We start from the raw sequence: 17,576 nt of genomic DNA, 5'->3' as shown, positions 1-17,576 counted from the left end.
GCGAAACTGCGCGCGTGACTGTCGACACATACCGGTACGCGCCCTAAATCGCTTCGAGGAACGGGCGCGCTTTAGGCATTTGTTGCGTGCTGGGCGCAGGATCGTTCTGACGTATAGGGGATTAGACCTAAGCCTTATCGACTGCTTTCGAGGATTGCGTGCCACATTTATTCCCTTGGACCATATGCGATCGAATGCGATTTGAATATCCCTCTGCCAGACATAGCGTTATCTTCAAATTTTGCTCAAGAGTCAAGAGGGAGGTGTTTGAAAGTTGTAGTCGAGGCGTTTCGGTTCCTGTTGAGGTAGTAGATTGATTACGAGGTCTATAGCAACGCACGGCTGTGGCTTGAGAAAGATATATATGAAATGGAAAAAACCGGGAGGTCAACCGGTTACTGGCACTCTGTTTTTCTACCCTCTACAGTGGCGGGGAAACATGAGTTAGTTAAGGTGAAAGCATGATGTTCAATGCCAGGGGACAGTTAGTGTGGAAAAACCAATTCAACGCGAGCTAAGGCAGGAAGAGCGGCATGGGTTTTTGAGCCATTGAATGGGTCAAGAACTTCTAACCGTAGGATGCGTTCAATTGTGCTGACTATACAAAATATCACTCGGTAGTCATCCTCCCCCCTCTCTCAACGCCTGTGTATGTAGTGACGCTCACCGTCGGATATTTTGAAAATCTGCATGCTCACTACATCGTGGTAGTTTTACAACCTGGCACTGGGGCGGGGGGGGGGTAATTTTTTGATGCCACGCATTGATGTTGACATTATACACCGTACTTCGACGATAAAGAGAAAGAACTAAAGAAAGCAGGTCCAGTCAATCGAACTACCCATCATATTACCGACATAATGGGAAACAGAAATATGAAAAGCAAGAGCGGGGGAGGGCTAGGCCTTATGACCACAATGGGACCGTTGCCGGCCATCTAGGCCAGTGTTCAGAACTGTAGCAATGCCCACTAAGTTTGATTTCCCGCCGATGGGCGGGGCCAGTGTCCGAGAATCTGCGCTACAGAAAATGGTTTGCTGTTACAGAACATTTTTCAAGAACTACACACACACAGAGAGAGATAGAGAGAGAGAGAGAATTTATTAGAAGGCAGAGAGGCTGGCCTGAGCTAGTTCGCTCTAGCGTGCTGCTCTACACAGGGGATAAGGGAAGGGGGAAGGAAAGAGGGATGAAGGATGATGATGGGGACAAGCAGACGTGGTGCATATGTACAGTAGCCACTTAGCATAGCATCCTACAGTCTAGTGTCTAGTCCAGTGCTTTTGATAAAGTCTAAAACAGCCTTTCTAGCGGTTTTGACACTGTTTGGTCGTTCATTGCTGACAGCATGTGGATTTCACTCAATGGCGTTCATCCGATGCTTGCCACTGTTGAAGTTAACATTTTTTTTTGCGCCACGTATAATGGGTAACCGTACTATAGCGTACAGTCTGCTTAGTCCGGACCGCTATATCGTCATTGCCGCATAGTCTGGACCTCTATACAGTCTAGACCAAACTAGTCCGGACCCCTATATTTATAAAGTCCAGTTAGCATGCTGCGGTCTGCATGATAGTGAGCTGTCCCTGCGAAGCCAAGTGGGCAGCAGCTTTCGATAGCTTCATTAGACTAATGAGTGCCGCCCTTTTAGAAGGGAAGAACTTATGATCGAGATCAATTTGGTGTGTGGCGTGGCCACCCTTACTGTGCATGCGCGTGTCCTCTCCCTCTGTCTTCTTTTCTAGGCACCCCCTCTTACGCCTCCTCACGCCGGCGCAGGCAGCGTCTGCTATCCTATGCCCGCTCCCCCTTTCACTTATTTATGCATTCCTCTCGAGGGCGTTTACAACCCCACTGCGAATGCACGTCCCCTACTCTCCAACGTTCCCCTCTCTCTAGGTTTCTTTCCTGCCCAAAGCCGCGACGAGAGCCAGCGTCAATCACGCCTCCAGTGCAAACTTCAGCGCCCGCTGCTTCGCATCTACGTATGGTTTCTTTTAGCGGAAGATGGTATATTTTTTTTTTCGTGTTGGCCTTACCAAGACCGATTAAATACGCATTCGTACTTGCTATAGTAAGTGATAGGCGGCAGAGTAGTGTTGTATGGCCGCGTGTTAGGCTAATTAGCAGTTGCAGATACAAAAGAGCATCAAGGATACGGTAACCACACACGCCTAAAAAGCTTCTGAAAAGTGCATTGTTGTGCAAGTGGCTTTAAAATCCACTGCGAGAACGCCGTCATCTGCCTGTGAATGTTTGAGCACCGACCGCAGCGGCTAAGTTTGAGTAGGGCACCATAAGAAAAGAATTGGTTGAGTGTGCGTTGCAACGCACAGTTGTCCATAGCGCATTAATTATAAGTGTGAAGGCCCAAAAGAACTTAACGCTGTACTCAAAGAAAATGACTCAAAAATGAGCTCCGTAGCCTTGGGGCGCACTGCGCCGTGCCTATGAAAATGCCAGAAAGAAGTGGTCATGTCTATTTGCGTGCTGCTTCATACAGAGCTTGCTTAGCGTTTTATTTTGATGTTTCGTGAAACCAGTACACAGAACTGACAAAGACACACAAGACTATATATAGTTAGAGGAACATTGGACAGTGACGTAGACAAAACACGCGTAACAAGCAAGGCGTACGTACTAGTTAGGTGCTGCTGTGTCTAGTGCCGACTACCCCCGTCGAACCATTGCACACATCGACGGGCTTATCACAACCGTCAAGTAGTGAAATGCTTCGGTGTTGTAAGAAAATGCGTTAGAAAAAGAAAAGTAATTAGGTACAAGGAACACGTATTTGTACACTCTACGTAGAAAACGCGACCCGTAATTGTTACTTAAAGCTACAGCTTGCTAGCTGGCGTTACGTGAGAAGAGGCTATGCGAAGGTGTTAGGAAGCCTCTCCTATCACAGCGTGAAAGCGATACGGCAACATCAGTATGCGGCGGCGCCTGTAGTAACGTGCGCTAACCTTTTCCACGGCGAGGAAGTAAAGAAGGAGAAAATGTTAGGAACGAAGTGGTCTGAATAAAAAAAAGATTGCACGAGGCCACGGGGACAAGACACAGAAAACACAGGACGTACAAACGACAATCAAGATTCCATGTTCTGGCTTCAGGACATTTACAAACAAAGATAGCAGGTTTTCTTCTTTCGGGGATGGCGGGTAACCAGGGACCTTTCCTCCTCAGCAGCGCCACCCCACTGGAGGGTGCGACGTGGAACTTTTCATCTTCAAAAGCCTAGCTGGTCGCGGTGCATCTAGCGCGACGCCTGGTTCGAATGGGAATGAATGAGTCCTTCACTGATGCACGAGGCACGTAAGCACAATGGCGCTAGTTGAGGCGCCGAGCGGGTAAACATAAATAGGGTGGGAGATAGCCTTTTCGCTTCTTTCATCGCTTCGTGGTCATCTTCGCTGCCTATGGGAGGGTGTTGGCGGCAGTGCTCTGACAGACCTGCGCCGCAGGCCTAGTCACGCACGCCACCAGTTCTCCGGTTAGGGCAAGCGTCCTAGTAGTTCCAGTTTAGGCCTTGGACTTGAAGCCTCCGGAGGCGAGGAGACGAAGACGCTCGGGCTCGGCGGCGTGGGCGGCGTCAGGACCGGACAGGGCGCTGGAGGTGATAGAGGCGTCGGCTGGGCTGTTGGACTCGGTTCCCTGCTCGTTGGTGACGATCTCGGGGTGGAAGCCGGTCTCGTCGGCGGTGTAACGGACGGTCCTCTGGCGGCCGTCGGCGAGGGTCATGGTGTAGCTGCCAGAAACGCGGCCATTGCCGTCACCGGTCTCCTCGTGGGTGTGGGTGCCCTCCTCGGTGGCAGATTCGAGCTTGAAGGAGTATGGGATTGGCTGGCTGAATGAGTCGTCAGAGGTAGCGACGGCACGGGCGAAGGTCTGGGCGGCCTGAAGAGAATATGTCAGGAGCATGAGTGTAAATAAGATAAAACGCGACGAATGATCACCATGCCGATTCACCAAATCACATTACTGCGTAGGAACCGAGTTGTATGCGAAGAATCACTAACACTTCGAACCAGAACAGCAACACGCTCTGGTTAACCGAGCCCGGATGGCGGTAAGCGCCAATTGTCTACCGGACAATAGGTGCTATCACAGAGACGTTTAGTTTTCAGAAATAAGTGTTTTCTTCTTTCTTTCTGCACTCTTTGCAGGCTCTTTCCCAATTTTTTTAAAATCTTATTAGCTGGACACCCGGATAACTGTAAGTAATCGAGTAGATGGTAATATTGGAAGAGCAGGAGTCTAAAGTCTTATAGTAGTCATAACGTCACCGTAGAAAGGCTGCATTCCTTCAACTCTCATGACGCGGGCTTCACTGCCCATATTGCATTATACTTCAGTGCAGAAACTTTAGTAGAGTTCAGGTGGCTTCAATATCTTCACTCTCTAAGGCAAGTTGCAGTTGCTCAATGATTTCATTCGATTGATGCATCCATACAGCTACTTATCCTGCGATTTGCGGCATCTGAATAATCTATCGAATGCGTTACACTAACCTATTTAGCAATCTGCCTTGGGTTACGTTCGGTACATTTCTCTGACACATTTTGATCGTAACATTTTTACGCGATGCGCTGTGTGGATAAGGCAAAACTCGCGTGAAGAGATGCAATACTTACGGTGTCGAGGTCGCCAGCGGCGTTGAACCTCACTGGGACAGCCTGGACGGCAACAGCCAGAGCAAGGATGGCGGCGATCTACATAGAAACATAGCATGTGGTTAATGACTGGTAGGGGAAACTTTGCACACGCTGCAAGGTACAACTGCTGAGCCAAGTTAGCGTTGTCAAATTACAATAGACAAAAATATAATCTCATCTTCCTTCCAAACATGGCTCAAGTAGCGCCTCCTATTCCGAACGTCTTCATCCAAATGAATCACCCCCCTTTCCTTTTTTTTTCGCCCAATAAATGGTTCATTTGAGAGTGATCTTGAATGTTCAATATTTGCTGAATATCGTCAACCTCCTTGTAATCAAATAAATTACCTCAAGTTATGAAAACAAGTCTATGGTGGTATAGGAGCCAGGTAACACTTTATAAAACCTACATTGAAGCTCCCTGCTGAGCTACAGCCAACTGCCTTTAGACGCTTCATGGCGCTAGAGTCACGTTACGCAGCAGCCGTCGACCACTTTTCACTGAGCTCCACGTTTCCGTCTTAGAGAGTGCGCTTGTAAAGCGTAACACAAGTAGGCGTAGTACGAGTCCCCTTTCATTGTCCACCGGCTTTGCTAAAGCATTCGTGATAGTCCGTCGTGATACACTCGGTGCACGTGAATGACGAAAGGACAAAAGAGGTAAAGATGCTGGGCGCTAAACTCCACAAGGCGGCGTTCAACTCCAGCTTTTTTTTCGGGGCCCCGGAAGATGGCGGTCACGAGAAGTCATTTTGGGTCGTCTCCTTACCTTGATCATCTTGACGGAGGAGAGGGGCAGCTGTTCCCAACCACAAGCCGAAGAGAGCAAAGTGAAGCGGTGATGTTCTCTGCGTGGCGGACAGTCGCTTTTATACCCATCCCTCGAAGGATCCTCGCGTCGTCCGGCACATGGTCCAATCCTGGAAGCTCACGTGACGTAGAGACAGCGGGCACCCATTCGTGATGCAGGACCTTACCAGTCTTTTTTTTCTTTCCTTTTTCTCACTGGTGTTTGTAATTATTATTTTTACTTTGCTCTCGAACGGTTTTCAGCTTCTTTCTCCCTCAAGTTTTCTTAATTTCTGAGGAGAAGGTGCAGAAAAAGCCAGCTGGACTTGTCTTTTTTTGTTGTTATTTAAACTGTACAGTTCATCCTCCTTGCCCATGCAAGAGGTTCCCGTCGTCTGCGCACAGAGCAGGACAACCAGTTCATTTCATTCAAGGTTTTTTGGTCGCTTTATTCCAGTTTTGCAGGATGGTCCCTCGGACAGGCGCATCGCACACATCTTCACCAACCACGCGAGACCCTTTCCTGTTGCCCCCGGTACTGCCCTCTGCCTTCTTTGCCAATGCGCCTCGGACGACGTGCGGCTACTAGCTCAAATCGTATTCCGTTGGCGCGCATCTGCAAAAAAGGTCTTGGATAGCCTTTATCAGGCCGTTTAATCTTGCCGTCCGGCGCGCGCCGCCGACGGATCGTTCTCGTTGGCCTCGAATTTACCGACGACCACCACTGCACAGACACCGCACGACGCAGAGAGTCGAATTTCGACGTGGACACGGAGGACTGATGGTAAAGCGCTATGCGGCTTGTGTGCGTCTGTATGTGCGTAAGCTGCGGGGGGTGAGGGAAAGTTTAAGGGGGCGAGTAGCATCACGTCGAATGCCTGAGCGAAAACGGACCCTGAAAACGACGGCGGATCTTCCGAGTCCAGTTACATCTTTCTCTGACCTTTTACTTTTTTTTATCACACTCTCTCTCTTCTTGCACTCCGCGTTCTTCTGACGGAGGTATATGCTACATGAGAAAAAAGAGCGGTTAGTACACTTTGGAACGCTGGTTCTCACCGCGCGGTCGCTCTTCATCGATGCAGTGTTTTCTTTCGCTTCATATTCTCTGTCGCGTGCTATACTTGGCATGTACGCGGACAATACGGGATGCATTTTAGGTTTGGTTTTTACCTTTAGGGGGGCCTTGTGGAGGTGAGTTACGTTCGAGATGTGCCTTCTTTTCGTCCCATGCAGCCTTAACACTCAGAGGTAGTAGCCTCATAAAACGTAAGGACAAGGGGTTCGGTTCGGATTACGTCTAAAGTATTTCGCTAGACTCAACCGACGGGCCCGCTGGCAGCTTGTCCATTAACTCTCCCGCGCACAGTATACATGAAAGCTTGCGTGCGTAGACAGGCCGTTTGTCATTCCTATCTTGCTTTGTGTCAGCGCGCGTGCGAGTACTTTATTATTCTTGCGGTTGCATTGAAATGAATGAAATTGTGCCAACACCACTAGTATCCGGGTAAGAGCTACCACGGAGGCAGCCACGCTTGAATATCTTGTTTCGTAAACGAGAAGTGGGAAGACGGTTCGGCAGCCTTGGTCCGTCGTTGGGAATGCAGAGGAGCAGTAGTCGACTCGTGCGTAATTAATTTTTTATAGCCACTCTAGAAGTGCTCGCGCGCGAGCAGTGAAATTGTGTCTTCGAGACAAATGGCACGCTGAATGAGTAAAGTCAGCAGCGGATGATACTGCAGCACTTGCTGGGTGCAGAAAGCGCCATGCCGCCATCTAATTTTGTTTATCGTCAGTCACGCTTGCATTGTGAAAAAAAAAGATATGATGAAAAAATATTGTTGCTTCTGTCGCGATTGTCGCATCACGGAAAGGTGATGAGGTCTGATTCCTAACGAATTCATTTTTTTTCGAAAGTGCGACGAAGGGGGAGGGGGGTATCAAATAGCACTACAATACTCAAGCATTCGGTGACGCATTTAGGACAAAGATTTGATTTCTACCAGGGTAAGTGAATACATATTCAAAACAGAACGTTTGCTTCATAACTGATATGGCCCCTTGTGAAATTCAATATTGTGCTGTGTTATAACCCGTCATGATGGTCTAGTTGTCATGGGACTCGGCATGTGAAAGGCAGCGGCGGCCGCTTTTTGATAAAGGAGAAATGCTAAAGGCCCGGATACTTCGAATTAGATGCACGGTAAAGAAACCCAAGTTGTCAAATATTTCGTAGTCTTCTTTGATTGCGTTTTTCATAATGATATCAAGGGTTTGGTACTTAAAACCCCACGAGTTATGAAAAGTGACGTTGAAAGGTCAGTGGCGCTTTCTAATTTCGTCTTGAGGTAGTCTGGCTCGTATTTTGCAATGTGTTTAGGTAAAGCCTAGTGTTGCTGTTATTACGATCATCGGCTCACCGGAAATAACAGTAGCTATAATTTGAAGTGATGTTTTTCGCGAGTGACAAGTGGTTTCAAAGACCACTACAATTACCAAGCGTTCGTTCACTCATTTGGGACAAATAAATGGTCACTGTCGTTGTACGTGAATACATGTTCAAAGCACACTCTTGCTTTCACAACCGAACAGCCCCTTGTGACGTGCAGCACCACGACCTACAAGTCAGGTTGGTCAGAACGTTCTGCCTTTATTACATTATATTTGTCATTAGTTTCAACCAGCCGAAGCCCCTTAAATTTTTTGGAAAATATTGGCTGGGGTGAGCAAACGTACTTCGATTCTACTTGAAATCTAATTGCGGAGCAGTCACCGTTGTCCTGCGGTGTCAAAGTTGTACATTTACGTTCTCAAAAACGAAGTTGCAAGGGCACAAGAATTTCACTTGACAGGGTTTTCTCTTTTGTGGTCCGTATATTTAACGATCCGTTCTCAAACATGCTTGTTGTCATTAGCAACTGCATATAAAACAATTTCAATAATACAACAAATGCCCACTCAGACGCTGCCCACAGTGTGTTAGCCAACTCCATTCGCGATATCTTGTCGGACCAATATTACAAAGACCAATCATCATCTACTGCTCACCGGACAGAAAAAGTGGAACACCCCGAGCCCACTTATTATCATCACCATCAATATGACTACGCCCACTGCTGGGCGATTTCCCATGATTAGGGGAATCTCCCATGATTATTTAACCGAACTGGTCTTGTAGTTTCTGCCACCACGTTAGGCCTGCGAACTTTTTTAATCTCGTCGTCCCACCTAACTTTTAGTCTCCCTTTCGTTGCACTTGCCTTCTCTAGAAATCCAGTCAGTTACCCTTAATGACCAGTGGTTGTCCTGCCTACGTGCTGCGTGCCCAGCCCATGTTCATTTTTTCTTCTCGGTTTCAACTATTACATCCTTAACCCTGGTTTGTTCCATGACCCACTATGTTCTCTTTCTTTTTTTCTCTTAAGGTTACACATATCATTTTTCTTTCCGTCGCTCACTGTGTCGTCCTCAATTTAAGCTGAATCCTTTTTGTGAGCCTTCAGGTTGCTGCTCCGCAGGTAAGTACCAGCAAGATACAGCTGCTATGCACCTTCCTCACGAGGGTTAGTGGTGGATTAGCATTCATGATTTGAGAATGCTTGCCGAAAGTGATACAGCCCATCTTTATTCTTCTAGGTATTTTACTCGCATGGTTCGGCTCCATGGTTACTATCTGTTCTAAGTAGACATACTATTTTACGCGCAAAGACATTCAGGCGTAAGGCCATAGCTAACATTATTAACACAGCTCATATATATTACGTTACTAGCGGTCGAAGATAACACTCTTGCCACTGCTACCTTAAGCGCTATCGAAGATTTCAGTGAAATTCCGAACATCATACACTGACAACGAACGCGGGCAGAAGTGTTTAATGACAAAAATTTAAGATAGTTGGTTAGTATTCATGTTATAAACGGCCTTGTAACACAGACACGAGATAAAAGTAAAGACGCCGCAAAAGTCTGCGTTCGTGGTGTCTTGAGTTCAATCTGCATTTGGGCGATTTTTTTTTTATTTTCCAGCCAAGGTGAGGCACTGTATTTTCTGTCCGAATGCCTCGTTCCAAGTCTTGCCAGATTTCAGCCATGCCTCACACCTCTTTAGTCTTAATTTACACTCAACGGTTATTCGCCGCGTTGCTGATTATGGAACGTGCATGCGGGTTTACCGACGTGCACGAGCAACCACTCTAGTGCTGATGCTGGTCCCACCAGACCGAAAAATAAAAAAAGAAAAAATAAAGAAAGAGAAGAAGAAGAAATAAATAAAAAAAGATAGACAGAAACAATCGAAAGAAACGCAAAAGAAAGAAGGGAAAAAGAGCGAAAGAAGGACGGAAGAAAAATGTAAGAAAGAAATAAAATAAAGGAAAAATAAATGAAATAAAATAAATAAATAAATAAATAAATAAATAAATAAATAAAAACTGTTTTAAAGTGTAATGTTCAATTATGAGCGCGATGGTTTTTACTGAAGTACATTCCTGGCTAGCAAGCATCCCGTATTCATATTTGTTCGTCCGTGTCTTGTTCTCGCCAAGGAAATGTACTTGAAAAGCACTGCTACATTTTGAACGCTACAGTTCGTGTATTAGCCTCTTACTTGTCAATAGGTGAGCAGAGATATTTAAGGTTCTGTTCATTGACACCACAACTCTGTAAGCACTGTAAATAGTTTTATAAAAAACAGGCAGTTAATACAAGCCGTTTACATGAGTACAACTAAATGCACAGTTGCCTGTTTTTACACTAAGAAAAATTTCTCGGACATTTTATGCACTGACACGGAAAAAAAAAGTTCTCATAAACGAATAAAACGAAAGTAAGCAGGCAAATCGCCCCACTCTCTTTTAATGCAAGTGAAATACGCAAACCAAAGTCTAAGATAACTCCAGCTAATACGCCTCGCCACGATCCGTGAACAGTGCTACAGACTTAATCACGGAAACACGTTGCGTTGAGAAAAACTTAAAAAAAAGATTTCACAAGTCAGCTGTTGCATAGGTCACATCGCGGTGGACTATATCGATCCGCTACAGTGTACGCCACAGTTAGCCTTGCAAGACAACTCGCTCTCTTTGGATGAGGATTGCGCAACAAAGAAATGCGACACCGAAATACGAAACTTCAGAAACAAACACACACACAAAAACAGAAACAAGAAACGTCAAGTTTTCGCAACGACGCAGTCTTTCCAGAAAGTTCTGCCACCTGGAGTGGGTAACATTAGACGAAGAACATGATTAGCTTCGAAAAAGAAAAAAAATAACGATTACAATGTGCCAGACATTGAATACCAATAAGTGTGGCGCCTCGGAGGCATATACTTCACTTTAAGATGAGGCCTTTTTGTAACGAAGTCAAACACAAATGCATGAAGCATAACCGCGATAGAAACGGGCAACATGAAGCGGTTCGTTGAGCAATCGCAGTGCCCTCTGACCCCTGTGGCTGAATCGGTATGGACAGTGGAAGCCAACGGATTGCGCGGAGCGAGCCAAGAATAGCCAGACGCCAAGCAAGTGTCTCGACGAGTATGCGTGTCGGGTTAAGAAATATGAGCGCTGGTCCACGGCCCATCAGTCATTCTGAGATAATAAACAAAGTCCGCTGACTGCGTGCACGAAGACCGGCAGGTCAGCCCATTGGTTCACTTATAGGGCGAAAAAAGGCCTCGAGTATGTAACTGGACAAGTGGTCTTTCCCGAGCCAGGCGTCTTTACAGGCAGGTGTGGACGTCTACCAGGCCTTGCTGTTTCGTCCTTCACACAACTATTAATTTAGTTGTTTTTTTTAATTTAGTGATAGCCGGCATCTAGAAATTACTGCTACACCTCAGGTTACGTCCGCTAAGCCTAATTATTTATGGTTGGTAGGAGTGCAGAGCGAGATTGTATTCGCATTGTTAAAATAAAAAAAATAGAACGGTCCCTTACGCACTCGTCAATCACAGCAAGAAGGCGAGAGCCTTCTTCTACAAAGTAGTCCAATTAATGCAGATTGTAACCACTCTGACTATTCAGACTGCTGCACACCAACAATGTATTGTTCTTATCAGAGGCACAGGCATGTTTACGGAGGGGAGGAGTGAGGGGGTTGACAGGCAAATGGTAATTTTGCAATATGTATGTGATAGCGGAAAAACTCCGGCTACACCACCGGTTTTATAGATGCATGACACCTACTCTTTTTAGCTTTATCGAATGGCGCAGCAGTCTCTAACCCACAGTAGCACCAGGAGATATAAATCACCTATCGTTTTTTTTACACTAAAATGAAATCAGATCTATATGGCTTCTTCGCCCGATCAGCTGTGCTAGTTCACCGGGTAAGCTGCCACGCTGTTAAGCCCAACGGCGTTGGTTTGGTCTCCGGCCCCGGAGGCGACGTTTTGATAGAGGGGCAGTACACCAAAATCTGCATGCAGTGCTCAAGTATTTAAACGCAAACGTGAAATTTTTTAGTAGAAGGGCTCGTACGCGCAAATGCTACAGGCAATCACGTCATGATGCAACAAACCTGGCCAGTAGGTACACGTGTGATGTCGGCTCTGATGACAGTGCGAAATACGCCGATGTGTGACAAAGAAAGCAAGGCGGAAGCTACACGCGCAATATTTAAACCACTAGATGACGAATGCCTAGCTTCGTAGGTGCACTTTACATATACAAAACGAAGCTAGAGCATTGTTCTGTTATTACTCACAGTTAAGAAAAGCTGACTGGACGAGTAATGCTACAAAAGGCGTATTTCAGCGAATGTGTCAAGTTGTGTGTTGTTAAATTCAATCCGAATTTCCGGAACTAATATTCAAATATGCATAGACTGAAGGCCACAACGGCCGAATTTCAATTGTCAGAATGCTAGGGGTTCTGTGCTTAGATATAAGGTGGTCCATTGCATAGTGACTACTTACTCGAGTAGTGGTCCATTCTAAATAGACCATTACTCGTCATGGTCACGCCAAGTGGTCGCGATTTCCTGAGCCCTCGACTTCAGTGTCTTTCATAATTATATAGTGGCCTAGGGTCGTAAGAACCCAACAACTATCATTATTACTGCTTAATTCTTTTTGTTTCATTCCCGCAAGTAACCGACACGTCACGTTAGCACGTCTGACAGGTAGCGACAAACGTTGTAGCCCATAGTTGCTTTGAAAGAGAGTATTTTCCTAGACATCCTCGAGTTCAACAACTTCCTGCGAGTGCAAGACAGAGGTGCGTCCACGCGCACACACGTGTTCGAAAGAGAATCACATGCCGGAGCTCATCGAAAGAAAAGCAAAATCTAAGTTCGACGTTCCAGTGGTCTCGAAACGACATGGACAGACCGAAAGCTCCTCACCACGGGGAAAGCAAAGCGCACTGTAAGGACGGCATTTCACGGCCCCTATACATCTTTGCGACAAGTGTACGACACTTCTTTTCCTCATAGCTTAGTTCACAGACTTAATGAAGCACCGAGTACAACGTGCTACGCGTACATACATCCCTATTCTGTCGTCTAAGAGAAAAAGAACATTTGTTCAAGAAGAAATTTTCAAAAAAAAAACGAAACGCAATTTCTGGCGGCTACACTTGTCGCCTGCCGACACGCAGGACACGACGTTCCCTACCTCTCTTTGAAAAAAGGCACGACTCAATTATTCTACGATACAAGATTTGAAACAAGATACAAGTTCGAATGCTAGTTTTTTCACGGATGCCCGAATGAGAGCAGCACGCAGGCCAGAAGTAGTATCCTGTCCAGCCATTGTGATGCAAGCGCGTCTCCCGTCAAGATACACTGTGGCACGTCCTCTCAAACTGCGCAACCAACGTGTCTTTCTTGTCTAGTCCGAGCAAATAAAACCCAGTCTCTCTCGGCGAAATCCGCAACATGTGGAATGCTGACCGTGCGTGAAAACACTGCTCGTCTACTGCATTCTAGAGCACGGCGTATAGCGTAGGTTTCTGAATAAGAAAGTTAGTTACTTGGAAAGTTTGTAAATGGTTACGCTAGAAGAAGGTTATTAAACCACGGAAAAGGAATAACTGAGAGGTATAAGGCGTACGGTGATACAGAGGTTTCTGCGGCCGTCCCTCTTCACTGGTTGGCAAAAGCTTTTATTTCGAATGTCCTGCAGTACGGGAAGGCCCCGCCGCGGTGGTCTAGTGGCTAAGGTACTCGGCTGCTGACCCGCAGGTCGCGGGCTCGATTCCCGGCTGCGGCGGCTGCATTTCCGATGGAGGCGGAAATGTTGTAGGCCCGTGTGCTCAGATTTGGGTGCACGTTAAAGAACCCCAGGTGGTCGAAATTTCCGGAGCCCTCCACTACGGCGTCTCTCATAATCATATGGTGGTTTTGGGACGTTAAACCCCACAAATCAATCAGTACGGGAAGACATAAAAGCCAGCCACCTGTTTGTAGCACAAGACTACCAGGATATTCACATTGATATCTATGAAAGGAAAATTTCTTAGTTCAAAAAAAATATGTACTGGTTCGCGAGTCGAACCCGGGATCTGCATTTTGTATGACCCGGTCTCCGCTCTCTCTCATCAAGACGTTCTGGCTTTCAAAAGAAGTCCCTTCTCGGAACCATATACTTCTCTGCCCCGTCAAGTGAGCCAAATGAGGAAATAAATAAATAAATAAATAAATAAAAGAAAAGAAAGAAAGAAGCTAGGAAGCAAGACGTGTCTCGCCAGTCATCAAGATACCCGTGCTCTAATGCGCTACTCTGCCGTGACTCACACAGGAACCACAGCAACGAGAGTAGGGCAGAGTAGTGGGCCGCAAGTGAAAATATTGAGACAACCAAGTGTGCCACTCAAGAAGTAATTTCCACACGACGCCTTGTCTCCCAAGTCTCTTCATTACAGCGCTACTGAAACGTTTCCAAAATGCCTCGCGAAGAGAAGCTTTTGTCTGCAAATACTTCATGTCCTTCCGTTGACCCCTCATCCTCTTTTTCAAACCTTGCTTTTAAAGAGGCCCGCGGGGCTAGTAAAAAAAAAGGGGGGGGGGAGGGAACAGAAACAGGTTGATCTCGACGCCACATTGGCGATAAAAACGGTAAACTCGCTTTTTGGCTTCGCTACAGGGACAGAGGTATTAAATAAAATAAAGCTGTCCTCCGAATGGGAAATAAGCCGCATGCGGCTGTGGCAAGGCAATCGTCGCGCAGCTCGGTACAGTATAATATCTCGCTCCCTTGCTAATGCACAGTCAAGGTTAGCCACAGAGTCGCGCTTCGCGACGAGCCGCACTTGCGTTTCGTGAGGAAGAAACGAGAGCATTACCGCGAATGTATCGGTGCTCTCTTCGAACGAGACTTTTCCCGGCGGATAAGTTTGCGCACGAGTTCAGGGGGTAGTCAGAAGAGAAAGAAATCGCGGTGACAGAAGATACGAAATGGGAGCGCTTCACTCCTTGTTCTTTATTTCTTTTTGTTTTTATGGAGACGAAGAAGCTTTTGCAGATCTCGTCTGTTTTCACTAATAACAGATTTTTCTTTCAGTGGATCGTAATGGGAGCGTTAGTTGGGAGATTACGGACGCGGGCGTTCGCCGAATGAGTGTGCTAATGTTTTTGGAATTTGCGAAGACCCGTGTTTATGTCTTGTATGTATGTACACATAGCGTGGCGCTGTGATAATGGGAAGCTGGTTTCTGCGCCATCCGTTCCAGAGTTTTGTATTCGTAATACAAGAAAACATTTTTAGATGTTCATAAAATTTTATGGGAGGTAATACTTCGGCATTACTGACATATGGCGCATAGCAGTGTCACGAGTATACGGACCAGTACTGCTGTTGAATAGAGAGAGAGAGAGAGAGAGAGAAAGAATAAAGATGAAAGAAAGGCAGGAAGGTTAACCATGGCTGAGCCATGTAGGCTACTTTGCACTGGGGAGAGGGTAAAGGGAATAAAAGTTAGAGAGAGAGAAGGACAGAAATGTCACTCATGCCATCGACAAAACGGCAGTTATATGCTTTAGATCACAGACGGTGAGTCACATCCGTGTCTTAATCAATTGAGCAGATTCGTTGCATTAACTTGTATGCGCGGTTCCATGAACCCAAAATCTTGCCGATGGTGAAGCCATGATGGTGCCGCTTGCGTTCTCAAGCAGCAGACTTCTGAAGGCTTGCGAGAAATGGAGTTATGGTGTCAAGCAGTTGCAACACGCTTTCAACTGTCGGTGACTGCATCTTGCTCAGCAGCACGCGCATAGCACTGACCAGAGTGCTAACCATGCTGATAAGTTGTGCTTCGTCCGTCAAGTTATGAGGTACCGATGAAGTGTCCCTAACTGTCGAAATCTGATGCCTCTCATCAGGCGCATGTATCTTGGGGAGTTCGGACCAGGCATCACCTGCATTGCTGGTAGAGGCATCATTTTCCTTTAAAACGGCTGCGTCCTGACTGGGTAATAAGAATGAAGCGTCAGCTCCACTACTAGCAGAAGCACCTTTCTTCTTGGAACTGACCACTCTTGGCCAGAGTGGGGGAGGTGGAGGTGGTTTAGGACGTGCTTCGCGAGGCGACGAGGTTTTTGTGGCTTTGGTGCAGCACCGGCGACGGGACCGTCGTTGCGTAATGGATGCAGCTGCTTCCCGGTATGAGATGTCACCTCTGGCTCTTTTCTTCAGTATTGTTAGTTCCTTTCGAATAAAAGGACAGTCCTTCGAAGAGGCATCATGTGGATCATTGTAGTTTGAGCACTTCAGAGTCGTGGCTTGACACGTGTCCTTGTTGTGGTGCCCAGTGCATCGGGAACAGATAGTATAGTTCATGCACACAACACTAATGTGACCTATAGCTTCACGCACTTCCAGCACTGAAGTGGTTTCGGTAGAAAAGGGCGAACTGCATGTCGGAAGTGGCCCACTTTTACATGTGATGGAAATGATTTGCCCTTAAATGTAATTCCTACGCATCGTGATGTCCCGATGCGACATATACTTGTAATAGTGGCATCTTCTGAAGCTGGCTTAATCAAGACTGGTAGGTCCGAGTTGGTAATGGCTTCGGCAACATCATGTATCACCCCAGTGCTCACTTCTTTACCCGGCAGTATATGTTTCTTCCCCATTAGGTTTTCAAGTTTTGATAAAACATGAAAAACTTGATAAACCATTAGGTTTATAAAGTTTGGCTCGGTTGATTACCCTACCCTACACTTTGGCTGGGGGATACTAGAAAGGAAAAAATAGATATGAGAGAAGTAGAGTAAGAAATAAGGACGGAAGGGATGAGGTAGAGGAAGGAAAGGCAAGAAGGTCAACCAGGCGAGCATACGGTTTGCTATCCTATACCGGGAGAAGGAGATTGAGGGATGAGAAGAGAGAGATAAAAACATAAAATAAACACGTGAGCACAAACTAGACAGCTGAATTCGATAGTTGTGGACGCAAGACTTCAGGTGTATCGCGTTCTACTATAGATCGTCGGTTCGTTGTGCCTACTGAAGGCTTGCAAGCACTGGACGTAGAACGTCCGGTACCTGTTGTACGGCCTCAGCATGTGGTGATTTCAGCCCGCCTACAAACACTCCAAGTATGTCTATTAATGATTAAAGAACTATTATGATAGGTTTGTCCTCTTCTGGCAATGCCGAGGTGCGCTGTGAATCCGCATGTCGCTGCGACTTCGGCAACGGGGTCCGAACTGCGTCAGTGGGTCTTGTTGGTACCGACCGTCGCTGATCCATGTGGCTGGGGCTTTAGCAATATAGGATAAGTGGTATACGGAGAAGCCACGTTTTCAATTGCATTCCGCTTCATGCCAGCCGAGTAAAATCTGGGTGGAGATGGAGATGGTGAAGCAGGGAGTCGAATGGACGCTAAGGATGCAGAGGCACCAGGTTTTTCTGACGAACTTCGGCACCAACGGCGCTGTTTTCTGACAGTTGCGGCAACCTCGCGATGCGATGTATGGTCTCGCGTCATTCGCCTCAATACAGCTATCGTTTTTTTTATTTTTTCGGCAAGCTTTTGAAGAAGCTTCGTGGGGCCTATTCTATATAGAACACTAAAAACCCTGACTTTACAGCTGTCCGCGGAATGGATTTCAGCGCAGCGAGGACATGCTCGTTTTCGCATAGCTTCTCACGTGACCGAGTTTTATGCAGTTGAGACAG

At 46.5% G+C, this 17,576-nt stretch overlaps 1 protein-coding gene across 1 annotated transcript; it reads right to left on the bottom strand.

Moving 5' to 3' along the window:
- Positions 1–3,079: 3,079 nt before the first annotated feature.
- LOC119174630 (cuticle protein 10.9) lies at positions 3,080–5,558 on the bottom strand. The gene is made up of 3 exons (XM_037425619.2): positions 5,428–5,558; positions 4,638–4,715; positions 3,080–3,900 (listed from the first exon to the last, which is right to left on the bottom strand). Exons 1-3 carry the CDS (start codon positions 5,434–5,436, stop codon positions 3,526–3,528), a joined length of 462 nt encoding a protein of 153 aa, XP_037281516.2. The 5' UTR covers positions 5,437–5,558; the 3' UTR covers positions 3,080–3,525.
- Between the last annotated feature and the right edge of the window lie 12,018 nt (positions 5,559–17,576).

Source organism: Rhipicephalus microplus, chromosome 5 (genome assembly GCF_043290135.1).
Source record: "Rhipicephalus microplus isolate Deutch F79 chromosome 5, USDA_Rmic, whole genome shotgun sequence".
In the NCBI taxonomy this organism is placed as follows: Eukaryota; Metazoa; Arthropoda; class Arachnida; order Ixodida; family Ixodidae; genus Rhipicephalus; species Rhipicephalus microplus.
The sequence above is the reverse complement of the archived record's forward strand: the minus strand, read 5'-3'. Positions and strand labels throughout refer to the sequence as shown.